The 20,666-nt window shown below is 31.5% G+C and overlaps 2 protein-coding genes across 4 annotated transcripts; one reads left to right on the top strand and one right to left on the bottom strand.

The window, feature by feature from the left end:
* Positions 1 to 4,177: 4,177 nt before the first annotated feature.
* On the top strand, positions 4,178 to 8,111 carry LOC113858771 (NADH dehydrogenase [ubiquinone] iron-sulfur protein 4, mitochondrial). Its single transcript, XM_027491524.1, has 5 exons — positions 4,178 to 4,382; positions 4,934 to 5,022; positions 5,412 to 5,541; positions 7,507 to 7,536; positions 7,660 to 8,111. The coding sequence occupies exons 1-5, from the start codon at positions 4,251 to 4,253 to the stop codon at positions 7,717 to 7,719; spliced, it is 441 nt and encodes a 146-aa protein (XP_027347325.1). The 5' UTR covers positions 4,178 to 4,250; the 3' UTR covers positions 7,720 to 8,111.
* Positions 8,112 to 10,200: 2,089 nt separating this feature from the next.
* On the bottom strand, positions 10,201 to 17,095 carry LOC113858578 (probable amino-acid acetyltransferase NAGS2, chloroplastic). Of its 3 annotated transcripts, none has more exons than XM_027491273.1 (10): positions 16,717 to 17,095; positions 16,474 to 16,561; positions 16,079 to 16,287; positions 15,755 to 15,906; positions 14,617 to 15,040; positions 14,224 to 14,321; positions 13,391 to 13,502; positions 13,118 to 13,277; positions 12,176 to 12,248; positions 10,201 to 10,605 (listed from the first exon to the last, which is right to left on the bottom strand). In XM_027491273.1, exons 1-10 carry the CDS (start codon positions 17,080 to 17,082, stop codon positions 10,449 to 10,451), a joined length of 1,839 nt encoding a protein of 612 aa, XP_027347074.1. In that variant the 5' UTR covers positions 17,083 to 17,095; the 3' UTR covers positions 10,201 to 10,448. The 3 variants fall into 3 exon arrangements, with proteins under 3 accessions (XP_027347074.1, XP_027347075.1, XP_027347076.1); XM_027491274.1 differs by having other exon boundaries at positions 10,329 to 10,605; positions 16,079 to 16,233; positions 16,717 to 17,085; XM_027491275.1 differs by having other exon boundaries at positions 10,329 to 10,605; positions 16,079 to 16,230; positions 16,717 to 17,085.
* Positions 17,096 to 20,666: the final 3,571 nt, after the last annotated feature.

The following is a 20,666-nucleotide window of genomic DNA, read 5'->3' as shown; positions in this document are numbered from 1 at the left end:
CGAAGATTCAAATTAAATTATATTAACCTTGACAAATTATTTTTATTAATTTTAAAAATTATCTCAGTTTAAAGTTGTAATCCCTACATCAAACTAGTTCAATTAATAATGTCAAATCCATATCAAATTTCGTCAACTTAATTATTAAATTAAAAATTGTTATTAAATAAATGAAGTCTTTAAAAAATATTAATTAACCTCATTTTAATATATACTATCTTTTTAAAATATAAATAAAATTAACCATAAAATTGCATGTTTATAAATATTAAATTTTTAAAAATTTTAGTATATATAATTGTTAATATCATATTATATAATTTAATAATTAATTTTATACTAAAATATTTATTAAAGTAAATAAATCTTTCTACTACATGTATTCAATTTTTTTTAAACTTTTTTCCTTATTTTAAAGTTATTTTTAATATATAATATATTTAAGACAATTTTTTAATAAAAAAGTAAAGACAGCAGTACACTTAAACTAATATGGTAAGAACAATATTTTTAAGCTTGACACATGTCACTTAAAAATTTAAAAAATTAATTATTAATAAATAAAAATTGCAAAATTTTAAAATTAATTAATGATTTATTTAAATAACAAATATTAAATATAATTATCAATGAATTATCATTAAAATTTATTTAATAGATTATCTTAAAAATTATTTTGAAAATAATGATTAGTAAATTAAAATTATAAATTTTGAAAAATAAATTAATTATCAAATTATTTAATTGAAATGATATATATTAAATATAATTATAAATTAGTTGTCAAATTATTATTACTTAAATGTTATTTAATAAATTAATTTTGAAAATAAATATTTATTATTAAATAAATAAATAATATATATAATTATAAAAATTAAAATATTTATATATCTTTAAATAACACGTGTCATGTTTAGAGAATATTATTTTATCTCTTTAACACCCATATTTGTTGGTTGTGTATAATGTATTAGTTATGATATTATTTTAAAAAATTAAATATTATATGTAACAATATGTGTTTCATTTATAAAAATTATTTTATATAAAGAATATTTTTTATAATAATTTAAAATTGGTAATTAATTTTAAAATACTTTAATTAGAAAAAAAAATTACGTTAAAACTACCTACCCATTCCACTCCACTCTTTGACGTACCATAGCATTTAAAATTCATTTTTACACTAAACAACTTTTAGACGTCACATTCACAAACATAGATTAATGAAATTCATAAATAATTTGTATTAATTTTTTAAAAAATATTTGGTGAACCTTCGCGAAACCCACCATATTTGTTTTTGCTTATTTAAAACCTTCGTGAACATTCAGAAATATTGAATATGTTTCACTTATTTAAAACTTGTTTGTTTCTCTTTCAAAATTCTAAGAGTGACAAAATAATTAGCTTTCGTTGTCGGACACTGTTATTTTATTCTTTTCAAAATTATTTCTGCAACGAATGCAATTGATTTGAGACAAACAAAAAGGGTCTTTTATTATTATGATTAGTAGCATCTGACATAAAAAGGCCAATATTGCTTGGAACCTAATTTGACTTATTTTTACAAAATAATTAAGTCATTAATAACGGCCAAATTGAGCAGTATTTTTTTTTAAAGAAAGATAATATTAAACTAATTCCAAAAAAAAAAGAGTACAATTTTTTGAGTTTATTTTTTTAAAATTAATTTTTTGTTTTTAAAATAAAAAATAGAAAAATATATTTGTTAAGGTAAGGTTTTTTTTTATAAAAAAAATCTTTTAAAAATACAAACAAATATACTTTTAATTATTTTTATTTATCTATTTCTCTCTTTAAAACTAACAAAAGTTTAATTAAAAACAGTTTTAACATGCTTATACACTACAGTATAGTACAGGCCCATCATCATGTGACACCCTCACCTTAGTCGACGTCTTCACAACACCGTCAACATTCTCATAGTCCTAAATTTATAAACAAATTTTATTTTATTTTAAATAGTTTTATAAAATGATTTTAAAATATAATTTTTAAAAATTAAAAAATAAAACCAAATCAAACAAGCTTTCATTCTTTAATCTTTACAACTGAATTCAAATCTCTCAAGATGATAAATTTTTATTTAAAAAATTATTATATTTTCTATTTTCAAAGTGATAATTTTTTTAATATAAATGAATTATTTTAAGTTGTTTATCATGAACTCTAAATACTGAAATACAGTATATTAAAAATAATTAATACGCTACATTTTTTAATTAATTAATAGAGGCTAAAACTCAAACTAGAGAAGACATGAATAAGATATCGAATAACCTAAACTTGCACGTAAAAGAAGAAAAAGAAAAAGAGTGATAGGCAACACTGATACTGCAAAAGAAACCTCTGTTAACAGTTAAAAACAATATAATTAAGGTATATTTTTAAAAATAATTAAAATTACACTTATCGTTTTCTAAATTTAAGTTAATTTTTTAAATATATATTTTAAATTAATTTTTATTTAATTTATTCATCCAAGTTTAGTTTTAAATTTTATTTTAATTCTTTATATTTTTTACGTACAAATTAATTCTGTGTGTTATTTTTTAAGATAAAATAATTCTTTCAATCTGTTTCATGTTTTAACGTAATGAAAAATTTTAAAAATAATAATGTTTTTGGACAATAATTATTGTTTATTTTAATGTTTATAAATTTTTTAAATTATTGTTCAAAACTTTTAAAATACCACTAAAACTTATTTACCTGCAAATTAATTTTGATAAAATTACTAATTTTTACTCTTTTTATTGTAAATACTTAACGATCACTATCAACTCATCATTATTAATTAAATAGTATGCATTTATAATATTTCTTATAAACACATATTTATACAATACACTAAAACAACACTTGAATCAATGAAATTGAAAAATAAGTAAAGTTAAGAAAATAGAAAAAAAAAACTAAATTAAATTAAGAAAGTTAAGAAAACAAAATAAAACTTAAATTAAATAAAATAAAAATAAGATGAAAACATCAAATTGAAACTTCACTTAAACTTATAAAATAAAAAGTATAATTTAGCCTTAAAAAAAAGTACTACAATATTCATTGTTCATAATTACCTACATGCTATAGCAACTCAATTTGATTCTTAACAAAAAAAAAACATTAAACTTAGTCAATAAATCATTTTTATTACATATAATTATGACATAAATACGTGCTTTGTTATTTATTTTAGTTTCTATGCTAAAATTCGTTGATTAACTGTAACAGAAATCACAGTACAATACATTAAATACAACATAATATGTTAATATGTCATTGATTGTGCTCATTAACAATTAAGAATATTAAGCATAAATAATAATTATTTAAAAATAAATAAAGTTCAAAATATTTAAATTATGGTTAAGTAATAAAATATTATTTTATATTATTTTATACTAATTAATTAATTTTATCATATACTTTTAATTCAATTAGTCATTTCATTAATTTTCAATCAACCTTTTATCATTCAGCTAACTTACTCATTAATTTTGCCAAATATATTCATAATATTCTTAATATAATTTAATAAGATTAGTTTTTTAATTTTAATTTTGTTATCTAACAATATCTTTTTTTATTTCTTAATTCTTTTACTAAATTATTATTAGAGTATGTATCAAATTTAGCATTTAGAGTAAACACTTAAATTGATCTCTAAAAAATTAATCAAGCAGCTTAGTTTTTTTAATTATAAAATAGTTTCTTTCGATTACAAGTGTGGGATATTTTGGTCCTTTGCCGTTTTAATTAATATTTTTAAGAACCAATTTCATGAATAATATTGACTTTATAAACTAAACTGTTGCGCAGTGATAACTTTTTAGAAATTAAGTATTTATTATAAAATAAAATAAAAATAAGTAAATTATTAATGTGTTTAATTTTATAAAATTTTATAATTATTTAATACTTTTTTAAAAAAATAATTAGGTTGAATTTTTGTAACGATGAAATTAAGTGTTCACTACTACTAACATTCTCTATTATTTAGATGAAAATGAAGAGTGAAATTTACTTAACAGATAATTTGACTTACATCACGTGAGGGTATTTTAACATATATGAAGCCATAAATATAAAAGGGAAATTTTCTAATATAAAAAAGTAGAAGGGTCGAGGTGACAAATTTAAACAATAAACGAAAGACGAGAGGTTTCGCGATTCCATTTTCACTTGGTTCTCTTAGTGCCGCACAATCAAAATTCCAATCGACGATGGCGAACACACTGCAACGCGCTCTACGCGCCACCTTGCTCCGCCGCTTCTCCACCGATGCATTGGTTGAAATCAAACCGGGCGAGATCGGAATGGTTGCTGGAATTCCTCAAGAACACCTTCGTAGGAGGGTATTTAATTCTCTTTTCATTTATTTAAATTCATTGCTTCGCTTTCTTTCACATGCTCCGAATCATCGTCAATGCATACTCATCAGTTTAGAAAACCCCTAGCATTCGTTCATTTGTATGACATATTCACCAATTTTGTCATCTTAGTTTAACTATGGTGCAAGTGTTTCTTCTTTGTAGTGTAGTGGTGCGTATCATATCGTATTTATGATTCTAATTGATCAATCATAGCATAATGGTTATGCCTTTGGTAGATTCAATTGCGACAATGTTCATGTATAGTGGAGGATATCAATATTCAATTGGGCGTATCAACTGAGAGCGCGAGAGGTGATGGAAGCTAATCTCGACCATTCAATGTTATGAGGATTCAGTGGTCAAGATTAGCTTCTTTCACCTTTCGCGCATTCACCTGATAGGCTCTCCCATATTCAATTTACTGACTTGAAAACTTACAAATAATTGATGTATCACTAGATCCCCTGCCATTTTATCGCTAACCATTGAAACTCAATTAGCCATTTTGTCTCTGTACTTACAATGCAATGCAGGTTGTAATTTACTCTCCTGCTAGAACTGCGACTCAACAAGGGTCTGGGAAGGTTGGAAGATGGAAGATCAACTTCTTATCGACCCAAAAGTAGATTCTCTCTTTGCTCACAGCGCTTTCACTGCTTTTTAAAATATCATTGCCTGGGTTATACAATTTGGGTTCCTTATTTTTCTTTGGTAACTAGTTTGATAACTGGTAGGTGGGATGCTTGGGATTCTGCTTCTGCAGTGGATATTTGTTGTCTGAATATACTGACAAATTTATGACTTGTTCATGAAAGTGAAACTTCTGCTATGGTTGACATTTCCTGTATTATTGCAGTTTTCATTGGTTTTAATTTCAAACCTACTACCCTTATGATACTGGGTATCCCTGAATAGTTTAGGGTTTATAGCAATTTCAGTATAATATCCTAAACTTAAACTTGTTATTAATATATATAGTCATTAATAGTGGCTCAACTAATGTGTTTATAGGTGGGAAAATCCTCTGATGGGCTGGACATCCACTGGGGACCCATATTCTCATGTTGGTGATTCTGCCTTGAGTTTTGATAGTGAAGAAGCCGCAAAAGCGTTTGCAGAGAAGCATGGTTGGGAATATGTAGTATGTCTTGCTCTTCACGGATTATCTTGTGTCTTCAACTGTCCCTTGTTTATACCTGTTCTTATTGAAATAAATTTATAATAATAGAGCTGTATCTGAATATAGAAAGAAAACAGAATGTTTGTTGACAGAAACCTTTATCCATCGGTAGTATCATTGGAATACAAGATCAGAGATGAGAAAATGAAGATAAAAGGTTAGTGCAGAAGAATAGGTCCCTAACCTTTATATTCTAAGAGTCTTGGACTCTCCCCTAACTTCTTCTCAATCAATCAATTACTCCCCTTGTAAACTCCACATCTCCTCCCCTTTATTCCTAGTTATCCATATGACCCTCAACTGTTTCTAAACAGACTTGTGAGCATGGCCCTATCCCTATGCCCCCTTTCTAAATCATACATGGCCTATAACGATGTTTCACTTTGTTCTAAGGTGATGTCCTCAAGGTGAAATCCAACAGCCTTTCCTATCCCAGCAGGCATGCCATCTCCCTCCTAAATCTTCCTCTGGTAAAATTGCTGCAAATTGCTTGTTTGGCACAGATGATCCAGGCTATATTTCTTATCATGCCTAAAAGATCTTCATTTGCAATTTTGTATGAGTTCAGAAAGTCTCTTTAATGCTCCCTACCTCCTGGCTTTTCAAATTCGTAGTACAATTGAGTCTGCTGGTCATGGAATCTATCACTGAGCCTCCTCCTTGTGAGTTGTGGGTTAGTCTGCACGGATAATATAGAACCAACTTCATATGCTGGTGTTTTGGACGATGGGTAACTTCTGAATTTGGCCCCTCCTTCATTTACTGAAATTTCCTCTTTGTTTAGTATTCAGTTCTACTCAGTGTTTCACTGGGTATAATCCATTGGGTGCTACTTCATTTTGTCCCTAATTTCTTCCTTTAACCTGTATAGAGCTCAAACTATTCTCTGTAATCTTCAACTGTTAACATTTGTTTTGAACCCAACAACTCACATGGCTTGTGCATCATCAATGGTTGGAATGTCTCAATCACTAGCATTTGTAACTCTGTCCAGGAGAGTTCCTGCGAACATGATTCCCACCATTGGAACCTAGAAAGTGAACATGACCCTCCATCACTTACTGTCACTGCTTGCAATTTTTTCCCATCAATGCTCAACTCAATTGGCCCACCCCACCATAAGTATCTCCTTAAAATGGGGTTTTCAAGCATCCTCTCAATCATCTCTCACTTCATTGTGAACCAGTCCTCAGGTCATCACCTAACCCTTGAGCTATCTCTTAGTGCTCCTGAAAACTCCCTCAGATCAGCAGTGGTCCTGCTCGTTGGACCCAGCATTTCTTCAAGCTTCTTTAATTAAGTTTCTTGAACCTTTCAGTCCCTTCCTCCTTGGGCCAGATCCTCTTTCATGCATTTTATCCAGACCTCCATCATAGTACACTTTATGTCCACTCCCTAGATCAGGAGAGCTGATACCAGTTAATTGAACTGGATCAAAATATACATCAAAGATGAGGAAATGAAGATACAACAGTAGTGCAGGATAACAAATGCCTAACCCATAACTCCCATAATTAGCCCCCCTCCCTTTTCTTCATAAGTACCTGTGTGACTCAACTGTATACTGAACAGACTTGGTTCCTGTCCCCATCTCCACTTTCTAATCACATTTGGTCTCTAACATATTAGGTGGATTGATTCATCTGTTGTTCTCATGGTTCAATCACGATATTAATTAAAATTGCATTCTATAGAACACAGTTTTCGATGTTGCAGTGAACTATCTAACTTGGGAGAATCAGCATATTGTTTCTCAAATGACTGACATGTTTAGCATTGGAATATGTTTGTTTGTCATTTAATCCTGTTTCAAGAATCAGACCACTAAACAGAAATATCCACTTGATTGTGCATTGACTTTTCCCATGTTTAGACCTTTAGGGCTTTATTTTGTTGTTATTAAGAGAAGATCTGAACTTTTTGCAGGTCAAAAAGCGCCACACACCGTTGCTTAAGGTTTGAACATCTTACACTATTTGTACTATAATTTTAGTAATTTGAAATTTGAGTAACAGTGGCATTAGTTTTTTTCACAACCTTGCAATAATTCTAAATTTTACTTCTTACGGGTGGTTGTAGGTTAAATCTTATGCGGACAACTTTAAATGGAAGGGCCCGCCCAAATCTGATCAAGAGTGATTTGTTGATTTGTATTGTTGCTAATGTATTGTCTTCAGGAGTTTCAAAGTGCAGCAGTTTTTTCTGCATCTTTTCTTGGAAAAAAGAAAGTTTTAATGTGAATTCCATATTGAAAATAAAAAGGACTGACTGCCATTGGCTTAGTTTTCCTCTACGATGTAGATACTATTTTCACCTGCATCTATTTTAGATTGATTCGGCCCTATCATCGTAAGTGGAGACGCTGTAATGAACAATTTGTTGGAGCACAAACTGATCCACGACACTGCTGACCCCGGGAAACCAGAAATTCTTATATGCTCAAGAGTAATAAACTCTGGTCCGAATTTTATTGTGAAGTATTATCAAATCGATCTAATGGTGATATTAAATTTGAGTTATTACGTTTTGATTGAATATGCTTGTTACTTTAATGTAAACAATATCTCCCCTAAAACTGATCCTGTCCTGAGATAAGATTAATTTTAGTTCTGACCCAAGATCCGAGTGTCATGTCTTATAGTAGTTTTGGGATGGATGATTGGATTTAAGGGAAACCGGGTTGAAATTTTCATCTCGTGTAAATAATTTCTAAGTAAACAGAATTAAAATGGTATATTATCATGAACCCTTCGAATAATCTTTTATCTTGATAATAGTACATAATTTATAAATGAAAAATAACTTCTCCAACTTCTTAATCCCCGGGCCTCCCCCAAATCCAAATTAGTGGAATAATGGAAGTCATCTGCCGAATGTTGTCCTCGTATCTTTTAGGAGATCGGCTATGTAATGGGTGGATAGTGATTTTTTTTTCCATTGTTGCTGAAATACTAAATTACTGAAACATATTCTATTTGGTTTTTTTTTTTTTTTAAAGCCTGATCTCCACAAATTGAGGATTTAAGCTTTCTGTTTTACTGAAAATGGAAAATGTTTTTTGGTGGATGAAGAGGACCCCCCCGGGGGGGGGGGGGGGGGGTCTGAGTCCCACTACAACGAGTTACCAAGCTTCTGACAGATTTGAAAATTCCATTAGGGTTTATTTTAATCCAGCCTTGATGAGGACTTCAGGAAATAAAGGAGGTATTATCACTAAGATTAGGAAAAAATTTAGAGAAAGGCACGGAATATACTTGAAGAATTTCCACTACTTTTTAATGCTTGTAAAATATCCTTTACCACAAGGGAAGTTTGTTAAAAAATATCTGAATGTCTAAGGCTTTATTTGAAAGTTTAGGAGACAGAAGAAAATAGTTTGAAGGACAAGAATAGAGTGGAGAAGAAAAGAAAAAGGAGGGTTAGTAAACCCCCTTTTCTAAATTAGAACTTAAAAATGAGGTTAGGAGAGTTTTAAAAGTTTTATAAAACTATTCTCTCTCCTCTAAACTTACAAAATAAAGGTTGTGATTAAATAAGTTTTCTTTTTCTTCTATTCTTCTCAAAATTAACTCTCAAATAAAGTTTAAATTTTCAAATGTTTGCAGTCACTGCACAGAATGCAATACTCCACTCGTGCCTATTCGCAGAGGGTGGAATTAACGGGATTTTTCAACATCCAATCTGGTAAATTTAAGGAGAATTTTTTTGCCTTTGTTGATATGGAATGAAGCAACACCAAACTTGATGGGCGTAGTGACAATCACGGATTGCATGTAAATTTGTCTCTTCATGCATACAACAAATGCTGCACAATCGAGTATTGGTCAATAAGGCAGTGTGAGCAAGAAGTCATAGAAAGTTTAAAGTCTGGGGTCCATTACAACTATAGCACATATTTTTTAAGAGAGGTGTTGAAGGCATCTGGCTAGCTTCAGTAATAATCTGATTAATCTCCACTACAGAGTTGATGGAAAATAGGCACTCACTTGATCGGATCCAAATTATATTATCATGACACCCTTCGGATAGGTTATGGGGATTTTTTTTATAGCATCATATATTTTGAGTTAAAAGCTTGGAGCAGATAATGGTTCCAATCACCAGACGAAGAAATAAAATCCGCCCCTGAAGTCTATGGGACCCAAGCCAGTAAAGTGGTTATACAGAGGACCAAATTGAGGAAGGCAATTTTGATTCCAAAAATTAATATCAGTACCCTTGAAAACTCTTTTCATCGTTCTTCTCTGGTGATACATGAAAACTTAAAACACATGAAGTAGTACATGAATCCCATTTGAAATCTAGTACGATTTATTTTGTTTTAAAATGATTATTACTGTGCTCTGCTGTGCTGACTGCCAATAAGCACCACTGGACTGCTATAATACTAATACCACAAAATTATGCTCACTGAAACCTTTTCAGTGAAGAAAAATGTCAGCACGAAAGCCGTGTCACAAACTTCCAATATTTAAGTCCGTAATTTATAAAGCTCCAAGAGCCCTTTACTAGTGAAAAATTGGTTGAGTATTGAACAGTGTAAATCCTGCCTTGTGTAATTCGTTTTCTTCACGATTTACTTGTGTTAATATCTTTATCTTAATTTTAAGAAGATACAAAAGAATAACCATCAATCCATATATATATGACATGACAACTAGTAGATCAATATTCTTTAGTTAATTTGGGGGTGAGGAGAAAAAAAATAACCTGAAATCTGGAAATTAAATACTAATAAATGCGGAGGAAACTTGCTAAAGCTTCTGATTCTCCAGCAACCATATGATTATGGGATTATTACCTACGGTCTAAGGAAGTGCAAACATCTTGATCCAACCACCCTTTCCCCGTTGGAAAACAAAAATGCGCTAACAGGGAGTGTTTTTCCTGCCAACAGTAATTCCACTCTTATTAGGTAGAAGCTTCTTTATGTAATACTTAGACTTGCGGGACAGATTAATCGTTATCCTCTTCTTCTCAGGTATAGAATCAATTGAGCATTCTGAAAATCCACGCCTCACAAACCTGTCAAAATATCGGAAATTCTTGTCTTTAGATAAGCATTCATGAATGTTAGGTATATATGTTTTGATGATGAGTACAATTTAAACATATACGATTTGAATGTGTGATTAAAATAAGTAATTATGTGTTTGATATTGAAAAGAGAGAATGTGAATTGTTTTCTTATTAATTTGATTTGGATATCTTTATTTAAAGCAATTTGGTGTCCTTAGAGAATGAAAACAATGTACACTATGCTTTGGATTAAGGTGGAGAAAGCTTTGTAAGAGTCCTTCTAAGCAAAATCTCAGCATGAAATGAAGAAAATCTCAAGTAGTCGCTTGAGGGCTGGATATAGGTTACACATTGTGACTGAACTAGGATAAATTCACTACATTCTCTCATTGTTCTCTTTTATTTTGTTGCGTTTATAGTATGATCATTGTTTTAATTTGATACTTTTTTGGTTATTGAAATCAAAGAACCAATTCAAACCCCCCCCCCCCCCCCCCCCCTCTTCCATGGGTTCTTTCAATTGGCCTTGAAGCTTAATTCTTTAAAAGGCCTAATGGCTTGAGAAGTCGATTCTTGTAAGTTCAATGGTAGGGGATTTGATGAACTAAATCATTATTGAAGGACAATCCATTGTAAGACCACTGTACTTCAACCAAACTAATTACATCTATTAGAAGTAGTGGATGAGGATATTCATTCAATTTGTAGATCACAAACTTTGACTTGTTATAAAAATGAACCAAACATTTCAAAGAAAGTTGATGACAAAGAGGTGAGGAAATATAAAGAATAATTCAATGATCAAGATATGAAAAAGATGGAACAAAATGCAAAGGCAAAATATATATTTTATCATGCTATAAATTTATATGATTTTAGAAAATTTTCATAGTGTCAGTCAAACAATTGTAAAAAAATTAGAAATAATATATGGAGGTACTAGTGAAGTAAAAGAAGAAAAAATTGATGGAAATTTACTTTATATAGCCACAACTCAGAAGAAGAAACACACGATGAGCTAAGACAAAAATTAAGAGAAAAGATCTACTACATAGTGCTCATTCTCATCACTGTTCTTTGACTTACTATCCTGGGAGAAAGAGTTCTGATTTTGAGAGAAAATCTTTTGTGATGTCCTTCGTGAAATTACCATAATACTCTATATTCAGTAGAGATAGAAGGAGACTTTTGTAGTGTCTTTAGAGAAAGAAATCATTTTACACTCTGCTTTGAGTAAGAGAGAGGTGGGTTTGTCAAAGTCCTTCTAAGCAAAAACTCAGCGTGAAGTGGAGAAAATCTCAAGCAGTTTCTTGGGAACTAGACATACATCACACATTGCTGCTAAACCAAGATATTATGATTATTGTTTTATTGATTTTAATTTTATAACTTTTTGTTATTGAATTCAAAGAACCAATTTACCCCACTCTTGGTTCTTTCAACAAAGTTAACAAACCAAATTCAGTATCCAAAATAACAGGGTAAGTAACAATCGATTGAAAGAAAAAAAAAATGATGTTGATTCCAGGTAAAATATATTGACATATGCTTGACATGTATTTAAGAAGGTACGTACCAATCTGCTGTACGAGTTGTAAGCAAGAAAAGCATATCAAATCCAAGAGATGATGCCTTCTTCTCGATATAATCTGTTACATTTGATAATACAATTAAATAGATACGGTCAAAACATGTCACAAGCGCCATGTAACCATGCCCTGCATGGACCACAAAATCATAAAACTAGTTTCTCAGTGAAATCAGAAACAAATCTCCCTTGTATGTTATGGTTCAATATTCAATTTGTGAACAATCTAGATACAAGGAGAACAGCATGAACAAGTCAAGTATTGTAGAAACATTGATTTAATTCCTCTAAAGTGAGAGGGCAATTTAGAGAATAAAGTGCAGTTATAACTATTAATTAGAAAACCAACAGTAGATTTTAACAACTTCATAATTTTTTATACTTGTGCATGTATGTTATCACAATTTCAACCAGTGAGGTTATAATTAATGATTATAACTGTACTTTATCCTCTAAAATGCAAACCTCACTTTAGAGTAGAGTCAAATCTATAGGAATACTTTCTAGGAACTTACCTTCCTAGTTGGGTTCACTACTCTTCAATACCAACATAGAAAAAAAATGAAAAATCTGTGGTTTTATGCCTTCAGATTAATTTCCCTGGTAAGGCATTATCAAGAAGTTGAATGCTTATGAATGTGTGGACATTTTCTACTCTGACAAATGAACTTCCCAAAACTAATAATTTAATGCTGAACAATGTTTTTAAAATTGGACCAGTAAATGAATTGGCAGTAAGGAATTTAAGGTTAAAACAAGGTTTCATCTGTTATATATAATACACATATAGAAGCAACATATATATATATACACACACACACAACAAAACATAACTATGTAATTCCAATATATTCCATGAATTATTAATCACTGATTCACTATAGAACAAGAATTGTCAAAAAATAGAAGCAATAAATAGCATTAGCATACCAAGTAATTTGTCTCCTTGTCCTTGGCCTCGACAATCAGGAGATACTGCAATTGCAGCAACCTCTCCACACTTCTCCTCAAAGAAAGGAAAAAGTGCAGCACAAGCAATTATTTGACCTTCTCTTTCCACAACAATGAAGGAGCCTAACGATTGAAGCAGCTATGAACAGAAAATGGTATTTGTGTGAGACTACTAAAAATCACCAGTAATGGGGCTATTAGATGGCCTCTACAATATCTATGAAGAAGATATCAAGTGTAGGTTCAGCAAACCTCTTCATCAGTCCGCTTAACCAATATGCCAGAGTCCTGCAAAGGCTGGATAAGTTGTTTTATTCCAGAAATATCTTTTTCTTGAGCCATCCGGGTGCCTTCATAAAGGTCACTGCAAAATTATTGAAAGAAAGCAAGCAAAAATAAAGGATTTGAGAAATGAAAATACACACATATATATTTAAAAGAGCTCAATCGGGTATAACACCAACACCAATCTGCAATGTATGGTTTATTGCTCGCAGGTAGCAGCATTGAAAATCCCACGAACTTCATCTTGGTACTAATTTATGTTTGTGCTTTGAAATTAAAAGCAAGCAAAAAAATTCTCCAAGGGCATGATATCTTGTTGTGGCAGGGTAGAATTTAACAAGTTTGAGCTATTTAAAACTTAGATAACCAGTTTTCTGTTTCAACTACCTCTATCTTTTGCAATCAGTGGTTAATAAAAGTGTAAAAAAAAGGGGGAATGCTCATAAACAGTTCCGAAAAGCAAGTCATAATTTTACAGCCCTCAATCTTGACAAAAAGCCATGTAACCATTAGCTCATCATGGAAAACTACAAAAAATGTTTGAATCTCACCAAAATAATCAATATGATGATGACCCCAGCAAGAAATCCACAGGCATGCCAACTAAAAATATGGTTTATTAACACTAATAACTGAAATAAAATTAAGAAACAGAACAGTTGGGTGAACAAATAAAGGATACAACTAGCTACATATTCCTGATTCTTACCAATTAGTTGCCAACCCATAGACAAAATATTTCATAATAATAAGAAAAAAAAATAAAATCCAGAGATAGAGTGCAAAGTTTGCTTGCCTACCTAGCCACCATTGTTCCCATCCCATCTCTCTTAAACAATTCCAACAATAGAACTCCACTAATAGTGCCATCCAACAAATGAACTCTTTGAACACCACCCTGACAGACGGTAGAAGATATTATTAGCAACATATATCAGGAATTTCAAGCAATTTCATCCTATTTCAACCAGCAACTTCTCAATGAAATTTCAGTTTAAGTATGCAATGATTGAACAACTGATTAGCAAAAACAAGTTATTTCCCAAAAAATTCTCACATTGAGTCCATTATATTTATGGAAATTAGTCACTTGACAAATCTTCAAGGACTATCAGGAGTTTCAAAAAATGAGATGGACCACTCTGCCATGATTAAACTTAAATAACCAAGGAATAGTTGAACCTTGGACTCACTCTGCAAACAAAGGCAGCAGCAGCCAGTTCTGACAGGTAACCATTCATTCGACTTAACCACTCCTGACCTCCAATAGCAAAACCTTGCTCCCCAGACCATAGACCATTCCCATTGTCAAAACCAACACCATTATGAAAGGTTGCATTATGATATTCTGAAAATGGTTTTCTATTCTGTGGAGAACAAACTACCCCATTAAAATTGTTGTACCCAAGAGAGTTGAAATTTTCTTCATTAACAGCTTTCACATAGTTAGCAGCTGTTTCACTTTGCTCAACCCGTTTTCGAATCAGCATGTCTGCTTCTTGAAGAGGCAAGAATCGAATAAGGTGTCCATTTTCATCAAGTATTGGACCATCTATAATGCATATAAGTTTGTCTGCTCCTATAGCCAAGGCACAAGCTGTTGCAACTTCATAGGTGCTGTGGAAAATAAAATTCACCAATATCAATACCTTTTTTCCTTTTCGTATCTGTTTGATCACATCCTAGTACTATACTGCAAAATTCAAGAGAAAATTAAATTGAACACATTGACACAGGTGCAAATTCAATTCAGACAAGAGTTATTACAAACTCATATCACTAATTTCTCAGTATCTTGTCTTTCACATTCAACTAGATGCTAAGTTCTAGAAATCAACTATTTTAATTTTATGTTCTGAGAACTGGATAAAATCTCTTATCTTTATTGTTTCACTAAGATACCAACTTCTTTCTATGCTTTTTATCATAACAGATTCTCCATGCAGCTGTTTCTTCCTATCTATGCCCAACTCAAATCCTTAAAAACTAACCTTGAAAAAACATATACTATTCTCCAAGATATTGATACAAGAAACCTAACTGAAGATATATAGTAGGTTCTACCAGTGTGGGGTTTGGGGACAGTCAACTGTACACTGAATTAGAACCTATGACCTAGTCACAAGGCAGCAACCTTACACTGGGCCATGGCTGACCCCCTAATAAAATATTGAGGCTTTCTATTACACACAAAATATAGAGTATGAAATAGAAACGTAACAGATAAAAAGTCGGAAAATACAAAAATGTTATAACAGCAGAATATATGTTAGGAAGCACCCAAGACACACCAAATTGTAAAAAGAAATCATCAGAAGCTCTAATGCATACTTGCAATTTAATACTTCTCCAGAGCTGGAGTAGCCCAAGTTGCTTAAAATAACTATACAATCACCATCAAGCCTCTCACGCATGCGAGAAACATCTACTTTTTTAACTTCCCCAGTTGACCCATAATCAATTCCTTTGACAACCCCTCTTCTCTGCCAAACAAAAAATTCAAAAAGCCTTGCTCTAACACAGTGATAGAAACAGAAAACGGAAGACAGAAGCATAATATCAGAATGCCATCATTACTGTGATAACAGAATAATGAAATTCAAAGAAACCAAGCTGTCCACATTTTATGAAAAAATTGAATACAAAATTTCAAACCTTGGCTGCAAGAAAGTTCCCACTAGCAACACTGACACCAACTTCGTGCAACCGGTTATTGTCACCATGTCGACGAATATTGCACATAGAAGGTCCAGGAGAAAGCTTTGCCTCAATCATCAATCTTATTCTCCCAGCTGCTTCCATTGCAGCTGCTAGAGATTCATCATCAGTTATTCTATATGGACCAACATACTTAGGCTGGCTCCCTACAAACCAACAACAAGGTCCATGATCATGCACTACACTATCAAAAATTTCATTATTCTCTAATGTGGTGAGCAAGTAACAGCACAAGGTCATAAAACTCGGTCATTTTCACTATAGGAAGAATCAAGAAAACTATGAAACTAGCACCCATGATTTAATTTCATTGTGATGCAAATGTGACTCACCTCTCTCACGCAAAAGATTGTCAATTTGCACATGGGTCCCCGGAACAACAACAAACCGGATTCCCAGGTGATGAAGGAATGCTATATCCTGCATGCACATAACATAGCTAATTATAGGATTAATTGAAGAGTGCAGTGAATGGATTTATTTTTGTTTTTGAAAAATTATAATTTCAATATTTATCTATTTTTTTAATTTTCTGAATGACCCAATAAAGATGAAGTTTGAAGTTTTGGAAGTGCCTTGAGAATGGGATCCAAGAAAGGGCTAGCGACAATTTCACCGGAAACGATGACAACAAAGGTGGCACCACGATGCGCCCACAGGTAAGGCCACGTCTCACGAAACCAACGTACGAATTGCCTATCCTCTGTTGAGCTGAAACCCTTCTCTTCCACTTCGCTCCCATTCAATTCTTCGCTGAACACGTTACATTGTGTACACGTTGAGTTTGAGATTCCCCTCAAAGCTAATGGATTATATGAATTTAATTTTGAGGGCCATGATGTTAAATTCAGTTGTTTTGGATGGAAATTAGATCGTTCGGAAGAAGATAACTTGGGAAGGTTTAGAAGGGAAGGGCGAGAGCTCGTTGACAAAGCGGCCATAGGATTATTCACCCAACTCAAGAAACCGCCAAAAAAATTGCTATTTTATACTTTTACTAAAGTATTCAAATGATTACTCCTGTCATTTTGCTTTTTCTTTTAATTTTTTGTTTAGTATGTATGATTTGGATTATTTTATTATAAAAATTTGAATTAGAGAAATGCTTATATGCACTTTCCTTTATTTCATATTTTTACAATTTTTATTAAAACCAGCCTATCAAAATTTATAAACACCGCTGTTGTAATTTACTACTGAATGAATGACTATGGTTAAACTTCTTTTCATTTTTAAATACTTAAAATCCATCTAAAAAAAATTCATACCAAATATCACTGCTAAAAACTCTCTCTGTATTCATAACTCTCGATCTAAGCTTATTTATTATAGAAAAAACTCTATTATATGGATACCTGCACCATATTTTTATTATAATTATTTCTAAATTTTTACTCCTATAGTAAGTCACACAGATTCTACTATGATATCACAGTAGATCAATTAAGACATTTCTCTCCACGAATCTTAGCATTAAGAAGTTGTTGCAGTAGAATTGGACCGTTCTTCTGGACCACACCATGGCGAGGTAACAATTGTGCAAACTGGTAAGCAAAATGGCTCTTCCAATACAGAAGTGTTCAGGAAGTGAGTTTCTTGTCCCATGAATGTTGTCGAAATGATCCAAAATAGTTGATCAATAATATAGTCGGAGATGTGTATAACATTGTCTTTAAAAATTATTTCTAGTTAAAAATATTCTAAAATATAACAGATTCTTTATGTCAAAATGTACAAGACTCTCAAGAACTAGCAAGTTTCTCTTAACTCATAACTCAGAGAATAAATATAATAAAAAATTTGTGTTTTTTTTTTCAAAAAATTTAAAATACTTTAATCATTATAATTACTCACGTAAACGATACATATAACTGAAGATATAAATAATAATAATAATAAAATTAGAATAATAAAATAAAATTAATAATTAATAATTTTTAAAAAAATATAATTATATTATTTTCAACACTAAGCTCTCCGGTGCATGTTTAGCAAAAGCATAAATAAAGTGAATAATATCTATAGTACCATGAACACTACCACAAACACTATCCAATCTACATTTACTGAAATCTTTCCTATCTTTTTAAACTCACCCGTGTCTCTGCCAAAAGACTGCATTGGAACTGCAGCTGAAAAAATTGAGAATTTGATTAAATATACTTATGTTCCAGAAGATGCCAATGCACATGAATCCATAGTTTCTTTATTGAGCCCATACAATATTTTTAGAAGGAAAAGATCTTTTGCCAACAAGATGAATATGTTGATTCTCAAAAAGCAAACTCCCAACAAGGAATACGTCCGGTCAACAAAAATGGATCAGTGTGAATTAAAGGCTACATTCCAAGAACAAAAAGTTGATCTTGAGATCCCAAAGATGTTTATTGATCATTGGAGATCATAAGGATATACTTCCTTACATTTTGGGATAGTAAGGTTAGTCTTATTATTGCATGGTAGAAAAAATCTCCCTATTACTGCCATAATTGCTCTTCTTGACACCACTTATGTCAATTATGAGCATGCGGTCATTGCTACTTTGCTAACCACTCTCCATGCTGAAAGTGTGATTTTGACCATTTTTCCAAATTATAATGTTGTCTTGAAAGATAGAACTCTTCCGACCAGACTGAAGGTTCAGATCTAAATCACTGGAGTAGAACAAATTGAAAAAGTTCTATCAATAATACTACACCACCAAATGATCTACAGACTTCATAATCATGCACACAATCTTCCTATGCTAGGAATAACAAATGATAATCTCTTTGTCATAGTCAACAGAGATGAAAATGATATTCCTTCCATAATTCAAGTTCCTAGACAAATTCCTAAAGAAGAACTTCTCAAGATGATTCTGTTAGAATGAACTACAAACTATGAAAAGATTCAGAAAAACAACAAATCAATTCAATCTTCTGAAGTCACTTTTAGAAGATCCGTTGATGGTGTAGTTCGGACAATCTTCAAAAACCCAAGAGATAATCCCAGTCAGCCTACAAATTGTTTTCAGTTCATGATGATCACCCCTGCAGAAGGAGAGGATCATATCCTTATTTACAGTTTTAGACCAAATGGTTCTACTATTTATTCTGACAAATTTGATGGTCACTTTATGTGGGACACAAATCCTTCTATGTGTGTCCTTGATTGTGAATGATGGATACACTCTGGAGACACATCTGACGAAGAATCAGATGATCAAGATGAAGATAGTTCCAAAAAGAAGAAAAAGAAGCCTTGTAAGCTACCTCCTCAATCAAGGAGGAAGGATTATCTTATAATATTCTAATGAATCCTTATTTTTATTTTTCTTTTTTCTTTCATTATCATATCGTATCATATCGGATTGGCAAAAATAAAAAAATTCAATAAAATCCAAATTTTCGCAGGCGAAAATTCACTCTTTTATTACCAAATTCATATGGAATGTAAGGCATAATTCCTCAATAAAAAAGAATGGATTAGGAATCAGACGAGAAAGAGAACCTCTACTTATTTACCAAGAAGATCTGAAGATTTTAAGAAAAAAGGAACTCTTACCAAAACTTCCAAGTATTTTCATATCTGATGACATGGCCTTCTCCACCAAGACTTTGCAATTCCTTTTCTTCTCCATTAAAGAATATTCCAAAACCAATTCCCTGCATGATGTTTTCAAAATATGATGAAGACTTTCCTTCCTTCGAAAGAAAAATAAATTCTATCACAAGTTGAAAAAGTCTAACCAGATGGAAAGTTAAAGTCTCCATCACAAGCTGAAGAAGTTCTCAACTGGTAAACTGAAATTTCTTTAGCCCAAAACAAATTGTTAAAAAAATGGATGGAAAGATTGATCAGATTGTCGACTCTGTCAACAAATCTGATGAAAGACTACAATATTTATATAATAAGCTCTGAAAACACTATAAAGAATCCCAAAGACAGATTGCTAGGCTGGAACTGGATATCTCAAAGCTGACAAAAGAAAAAGTTGTCTTCACACGAGAATACCATAAAAAAGACAAAGAAATCAGGAGATTTTAAGAACAGATCCAAGAAATGGATGAAATTACTTCTGCCAAATATCAAAATAGGGAACCAGAGATAAATCCCTTCTTTATACTACCTCTTATATATTCAAGCTATTATTCTCATTTTAGTTCATTTCCTTTCTATTCAAGAGAGACATTCACAACTCCTTCATACTCTCTCCCTTCTGCATATAGGCAAGTATGCTATATGAGAATACTGTGTATCAGAAAACTTCTAGGCAATAATTAAGTTGTTACGATCCTTCTTATTATAACTTTGATAGAGAAAATGAACACAAGTGTAAGAAAAATGCTTGGATGAGCAAAATTTCCATCTCCATCAGCACATAATTCCTGAAGCTTCTCTTTTATTTATGTATATTCTTTTGAACATTCTTCAAGGGAATAGAGTCTCAAAACATCAGTGTAAGACTTAAAATTTCTTTTGAATTATATCCCCTTGGAAAGATATTTTCCAAACTATACAGTTTGGAAATAACTTGATTCTG

This window comes from Abrus precatorius, unplaced genomic scaffold, assembly GCF_003935025.1.
Source record: "Abrus precatorius isolate BTA unplaced genomic scaffold, Abrus_2018 Scaffold2, whole genome shotgun sequence".
NCBI classification, from domain to species: Eukaryota; Viridiplantae; Streptophyta; class Magnoliopsida; order Fabales; family Fabaceae; genus Abrus; species Abrus precatorius.
Note: the sequence above shows the minus strand (reverse complement) of the source record. Positions and strands in the feature narration are given on the sequence as shown.

Excerpts from the sequence above, each read along its gene's own strand:
- LOC113858771 (XM_027491524.1), top strand. The coding sequence starts at position 4,251 with ATGGCGAACACACTGCAACGCGCTCTACGCGCCACCTTGCTCCGCCGC. Across the intron at positions 4,383-4,933 it reads AAGAACACCTTCGTAGGAGG|GTTGTAATTTACTCTCCTGC; the intron begins GTATTTAATTCT and ends AATGCAATGCAG. Across the intron at positions 7,537-7,659 it reads GCCACACACCGTTGCTTAAG|GTTAAATCTTATGCGGACAA; the intron begins GTTTGAACATCT and ends GGGTGGTTGTAG.
- LOC113858578 (XM_027491273.1), bottom strand. The coding sequence starts at position 17,082 with ATGGCCGCTTTGTCAACGAGCTCTCGCCCTTCCCTTCTAAACCTTCCC. Across the intron at positions 15,041-15,754 it reads GGAGAAGTATTAAATTGCAA|CACCTATGAAGTTGCAACAG; the intron begins GTATGCATTAGA and ends TATTTTCCACAG. Across the intron at positions 13,278-13,390 it reads TTAAGCGGACTGATGAAGAG|CTGCTTCAATCGTTAGGCTC; the intron begins GTTTGCTGAACC and ends TTCTGTTCATAG.